Here is a 6,377-nt window from a genome sequence, read left to right as displayed (position 1 = left end):
AACAGAAATAATAATAAGAAAAAAGGCAAAAAAAGAAATAAAAATAGGGGGTGTCACGCCTCTCACACATGGGCCGGCCCATACGCATGCCGGGAGGAGGAGGTGCGCTTGCATTAAGAAAGAAAATAAGAAAAAAAAAAGGGGTGGATCCTAGGATAGAACGCAGGTCTCCGACCTGGGACACTGAGGTCTTGGCCACTGCTTTACTTCTCTGCTTGTTATATGAGGGTAACACTATATAAGAATCAAAGCCCAAGGAGACTTTGAAAACCACCCGAATCATTTTCTTCGCATATGGGTGGTATAGTGGATAATTTATAGCAACTTCAGGGGTAGTATTTAGACGGACGACCAGAAGCAGTAATCTCTTTATTATTAGGTAGAGATAAGAAGTTTAGCCATGAAAAAAGAAATCCATGGCATTGTTGGTGACAAAAAAATAAACATTGTATACAAGTTACTATTTACACTTTTGTCCTTGAAATTTTCTTTCCCCCCCTGAAGTCTACGGGAATTACTTCCTTCCTAAAACTTTTTATATGAGTACAAAAGGTCAAGTTTATTTTAAAAAAGTTACAATTTTTTTGACTTTTCTTGAAATTTTTATTTTTTCTCATACCAGGTGTATACACACACACGCGAGAGAGACAAAGGGTATTTTTGGCAAGACTGGACAAGCACGCCTAATTCCTGAGTGTATATACACCCCATATGAAAAAACAAGCATTACAAAAAGTCCAAAAATTCTGAAACTTTTTTTGAAATAAACCTGACCTTCTATCGTATTCGTATAAAATGTTTGGCCAAGCAAAAAAAAATCCATTTTATTGTTGATGAACAACAAACAAAAGCAGCACTATATACAAGTTACTATTCACACTTTTTGTCCTTGAATTTTTTTCCATGAAGTTGACGCGAATTTTTTCCTTCATGAAATTTTTTGTACGAGTACAACTGAAGGCCAATTTTATTTCAAAAAATGTTTCAGACTTTTTTGACTTTTTCTTGACTTTTTTACGTTTTCCCCACGTCAGGTGTATATACACCTGAGAGCCAAAATGGTATTTCCCGTAAGACTGGACAAGCACGTTTGGTTTCTGGGTGTATATACGCCCTAAATAAAAAAATAGTAACTACGAAAGTAGTCAGAAAATTCCGAAACTTTTTGTGAAATAAACTTGACCTGCTGTTGTATCGTATAAAATGTTTGGCCAGCGAAAAAATTCCATGGTATCGTTGGTTAAAAAAAATCAACACTGTATACAACTTATTATTCACACTTCTTGTCCTTGTGATTTTTTTTGTATTGAAGTGAAGGATTTTTTTTTCCTTCGTGATACTTTTTATACGAGTACAAGAGAAGGTCAAGTTTATTTAAAAAAAGTTTCAATTTTTTTGTTTTGTTTTAAATATTTTTATTCTTTTTCCCATATCAAGTGTACACCCAACAGCCGAAGGTATTTCCTATAAGACTGGAAAATCCCCTTTGGCTCTCGGGTGTATAAACAACTGATATAGGCAAATTTCAAGAAAAGGCAAAAAAATGTGAAAGAATTTTTAAATAAACTTGACCTTCTGTTGTACTCATGTTAAAAGTTTCACGAAGGAAAAACTTCACGCCGACTTCAGAGCTAAAAGACAAAATCTCAAGGTAAAAGTGTCAAAAGAAACTTGTATATAGTGTTGTTGTTTTTATTTCCTAGGACAAACTTTTCATACGAATACAACTGAAGGTCAAGTTTATTATAAAAAAATATTTGGATTTTTTTGACTTTTTTTCAATCACTATTTTTTCATATCGGGTGTTTAAACACCGAGGAGGTAAACGTGCTTGTCCGTAAGATAGGACAATCACATTTGGTTTGTGGGTGTATATACATCCTATATGAAAGAAAGTAATTACAAAAAAGTAAAAAAAAAACTTCTTTAACTAAATATGACTCTCTATTGTATTTGTGTAAAAAGTTTGGTCTAATGAAAATATTCATGATACTGTAAAAATATAAAATCAATATTATATACTCCTTCCGTCCGGAAATACTTGTCGGAGAAATGAATGTATCTAGACGTATTTTAGTTTTAGATACATCTATTTTTATGCATTTCTCCGACGAGTATTTTTGGACAGAGGGAGTACAAGTTATTATTCACGCTTTTTGTCTGTGTGATTTTGGTCTTTTTGTCTTGAAGTCGATGGGCATTTGTTTTCTTCGTGAAACTTTTTATACGACTACAACAAAAGGTCAAGTTTATTGAAAAAAGTTTAAGATTTTTTTTACCTTTTGTTTGAAATTTCTATATTTTCCCCCATATATGGTGTATATACACCCGTGATTCAAAGGGTATTTCCCAACTAGCATTTTTTTTGTCTCAGCTCTCCTTTCGGTTGGTGCACAATTAGATGTACTACCTCTGTCCAAAATTAACTGCCGCTAAAATGAGTGTTTCTACAACTGTCGCTGAAACGAGTGAATCTACAAAATGCGTCTAGTTACACTCATTTCAGCGACAGTTAATTCTAGAAGGAGGGAATAGTATTTAATCCTATGACGGGTTTGGAGTTCAGCATTCGGTTAGAGCAAAAATTAGATCTATCTAGTGGTATGCCATATCAAATGATGCATCACGTGAACCATTTATCATTCCGCATATTATGCTACAAAGAGAAGAAAAGACAATAAAATAAACACATTGCTCTGTGTCGCGAGTGCTTTTGCTAACATTAATGTTTAGGCAACACCTAAATAATGAACATGTTTTGTACTTTTTCTGTCACGAACTGGATAATGTACATGCAATCTTCAGATTGACAGCAGAGAAGTAATGTATACTGATGTGAGTGTCAGGCACGTTTAAGTTAGTCTTTCCCGGCTGCGGCAACGCACACTTTTCCTTCTAGTACTCCCTCCGTTTCATAATGTAGTGCCTATAGATTTTCTAAAAAGTCAAACTTTGTAAACTGATCAAGTTTGTAAAGAAAAAAATTTATATCTACAATAGCAAAAATATATAATGTGAAACTACATCTTATGATGAATCTAGTGATATATGTTACGCACTTTAGATGTAAATATTTTTCTCCACAAACTTGGTCAAAGTTTGTAAGGTTTGACTTTTCAAAAAATCTATAGGCACTACATTATGGAATGGAGGAAGTATGTGGCTATGTGCTCTGTTTTTGGCTGCGATCCAAAAGCATGAAAGGCTTGTTAAGAGAATCTCATGGACAGATATAACAGATGGGTTACGAATGGATTGTTCATATAAGTTCAAGTAAAGTAAACAAGCCTGTCGTAGCGAGACAAATTAGATGTATACATGCGCTCTTGAGTGGAGTTTATGAGCATGAGCTTTGTAAACTGTGAAGCTTTATCCAAAAAGAAAAAAAGAAAACATTGTGAAGAAGAACTCATACTCTTTTCGTGAGAATTTCATAATAACTGATGGTTAATGTTTCAAAATTTCCGTACAAATGATGGACATAATACAGGTAAATTATATAAATCTGCAAAACTCTAACTTCAAATGCGTGAGAATATCATTTTCTCCTCATGTTATTGCTGCTTTTTTTCCAGAGAAATTGGCTGCCGATTCATTAAACTGAAAAGAAAAGAAATGTACAAAGATAATGTTGCATCATGCCTGCGTGGGGAATGTATGCGTTGAAGCTTCTCCATTTGCTCAGTCTTGTTTTCCCGGATAACACAGCAGTAAAGAAATGCAGAGCCCAAGCAAAAATAAGCCTAGAGCAAGCGGCCCATCCCGAACGAGGCCCTGGCCCTTGCTCTCCACCAGAAGAAAAAAGAGTGAGGGCTTCTTTGGATCACAGGATTTGCAAAATAAAGGAATAGAAAAAATAGAGGATTTAATTGCCATGACATAGTCAATCCTGTGGATTTTTTCCAGAGGTCGGACCTCATGTGTAAATTCCTTTGGAATCAGCACCTTGAAGACACAATTCTGAGGAATTTTAATGGCCCAATCCTTTGTTGATCCAAATGTGTTCCATAGGAAACAATCCTGAGGATTGATATCCCATAAAAATCCCGTGAAAATCCTCCAATCAAAGAAGGCCGGAAGGGTCGACAAATGGAGGGAAAGCTCTCCCGTTCTGAAAAAAAAAAACTCTCCCCATCCCACTGCCTAGCTCGAAACCACCGCCGATACTCCCGACGGTAGCCCATGGAGGCGGCGGAGGAACCCCACGCCTCCGACTCGTCCGTCTCCCCTATCGGCGTCGACGCCCCCGCCTCCAACCCGGTACGTTCTCCTCGCCGCCCTCCGGCGCTGCGCGTACCGCTCGATCGATTCGCTGCCGCCGCCGCCGCCCCCTTTTATTGAAGTTCTGTGTTCTGAGCTCGTAGGTTGTCGCCGCCGGCGCGAGGAAGCGGAAGGCCCCGGCAGCGACTGCGAGGAAGCCTCGGAAGCAGCAGGTTTGTACTGTACTGTAGCAATAAGTCAATAACCTGCCGTCGCAATCTTGCTTGCTTGTTTGATTCGTCTGAAGCTGTTCCATCTATGTGGTGTCATTGTTTGGTGTAGGCTCAAGAACCCATTCAGATCCCTGTATACTACGGACAAAGAGAAGAGTTTTATTGCGTGAAAGGCGATGATTTAGTTGATTGTTCATACATTTCTCCTAGAGCAAAAGATTGTGCACATGTAATCGGCCAACTACCGCCGCAGCCGCAGTCGATGTCGTTGGTGGATCTACAGCTCTGGATCTTTAAGCTGTTCCGGCTCCATCCAGAAACACAAGATCTCTCTATTAAGGGGTTCATCAAACAACGCAAAACTGACTTGTTGGACGACTTTGAACCTGACTGGTATATGGAGTACTGCCCTTGGGACACATGTTACTTTCAAACTGACAAGTGCTGGAGTGCCTTTGCCAATAAATTAAAGCGGAAAAGGAATGTGATGCAAAAGTTCATGCTGTATGCAGAATGCTCTGAGATCAAGCATTATGCTATTTTGCTCAAAGCCGTGCATGATGATTACTCTCAGTTGGCAAGGGTTGTGTTTCCTGGGACAAAATGCCTGACAACTTCTAACTTCCGCTTCCTCCGCCTAGTGGAAGACCTGTCAATGACACCTAAGGAAATTATAGCTTATCTCGCTAAACACTATGGCGAGCAGATGAGCCCCCCTGAGGCGTGGAGGGCAAGGCAGAAGGCTCTGGAGCGTGAGTATGGTACATTTTACGATTCACACAACTTTGCGCCGAGGTTACTTAAGGATATAACATGTAAAACCCCTTGGGGTTTTGTAGACATCAAGGATGCAGAGGTTGCAGGATGTAACAACTTTCGAGTACTCCACCGTATATTTTGGGCTTTTGGGCAGTGTGTGCCGGCTTTCAATCATTGTCGCCCTGTGCTATGCATTAAAGGCACACCACTATGCGGGAAATATCAAGAGGTGTTGTTGACTGCTGTAGCATTAGATGCTAATGGTTACTCCATTCCAGTAGCATGTGCCGTCGTTGAGGGGGAGACCAAGGAAAGCTGGATGTGGTTTCTTAGGAATTTGGAGCAAGCAGTGAGGCATCCATCGGATGTTTGCATTGTACATGACTACAAAAGAGAGTTGATCGATGCTATAGAGGACTTTCTAAGTTCCGATCAGCAACAATGGGGGAAAGTAGAAAGCCGGTGGTGCATGGAACACCTTGCCGAAGACTTCTTTGCATATTTTGGCGACAAGAACCTGGGTTGCTGTTCAAGAAACTTTGTCAGCAGAGGCGACTAAATAAGTTTGTTAAAATCTGGAAGGAGCTCGATGAGTGACAACAAAATATACAGCAGAGAGAGAAGGTGGTACTAGTGGGGAAATGCAGCAAGAGTTAGGCCAACTCCACCGTGCGACCCCAAACGGACGTCCGTTTTGTCCGGTTTTTGTCCCTTTGGATAGGGATTTAGGGTCGTGTCCGGGCCTGTCCTGGGATGCGGTGGCCGTGCGCCCAGCGCGCGGACGCATCCCGGCCGCATCCTGTCCGCGTATTATTTCTTTGCAAGTCCTTAACTTTATTTCATCATTCATTTTTGGTACATGAAAAATACATCATCACATTTTAACTAGTAAAGCAAGACCAAAGAAAACAAGAACCACAAGAATACATTTTAGAAGATACCCAACTTCCATAACTGCTCCCTTTGAGTTGGGTTAGGGCCTTCTCGATGCACTCGTTGTTGATCTGTGGAGGAGGAGGCTCGATCTGGCATCCTCCTTTCTTCTTCAAGCCAGAAGTCGATGTTGCTTCCTCCTCACACCTAGTCTCGTGTCTAGCCTCTAATCTAGCAACAATTGCACTTGTCATTTATAGCCTCTATGCTAGCTAAAAGTGCACGAACATGTACTAAATTTCGCTCTATCAA

The 6,377-nt window shown here is 39.8% G+C and overlaps 1 protein-coding gene across 1 annotated transcript; it reads left to right on the top strand.

Annotated features, from left to right (window-relative positions):
• Positions 1-4,084: 4,084 nt before the first annotated feature.
• LOC123148370 (uncharacterized) lies at positions 4,085-6,041 on the top strand. The gene is made up of 3 exons (XM_044567760.1): positions 4,085-4,260; positions 4,365-4,433; positions 4,543-6,041. Exons 1-3 carry the CDS (start codon positions 4,183-4,185, stop codon positions 5,749-5,751), a joined length of 1,356 nt encoding a protein of 451 aa, XP_044423695.1. The 5' UTR covers positions 4,085-4,182; the 3' UTR covers positions 5,752-6,041.
• Positions 6,042-6,377: the final 336 nt, after the last annotated feature.

Source organism: Triticum aestivum, chromosome 7A (genome assembly GCF_018294505.1).
Source record: "Triticum aestivum cultivar Chinese Spring chromosome 7A, IWGSC CS RefSeq v2.1, whole genome shotgun sequence".
Taxonomy (NCBI): Eukaryota; Viridiplantae; Streptophyta; class Magnoliopsida; order Poales; family Poaceae; genus Triticum; species Triticum aestivum.
The sequence above is the reverse complement of the archived record's forward strand: the minus strand, read 5'-3'. Positions and strand labels throughout refer to the sequence as shown.

Bases quoted from the DNA above. Each gene is read 5' to 3' on its own strand.
- LOC123148370 (XM_044567760.1), top strand. From the start codon at position 4,183: ATGGAGGCGGCGGAGGAACCCCACGCCTCCGACTCGTCCGTCTCCCCT. The intron at 4,261-4,364 runs GTACGTTCTCCT...CTGAGCTCGTAG, and splicing joins ACGCCCCCGCCTCCAACCCG to GTTGTCGCCGCCGGCGCGAG. The intron at 4,434-4,542 runs GTTTGTACTGTA...TGTTTGGTGTAG, and splicing joins GGAAGCCTCGGAAGCAGCAG to GCTCAAGAACCCATTCAGAT.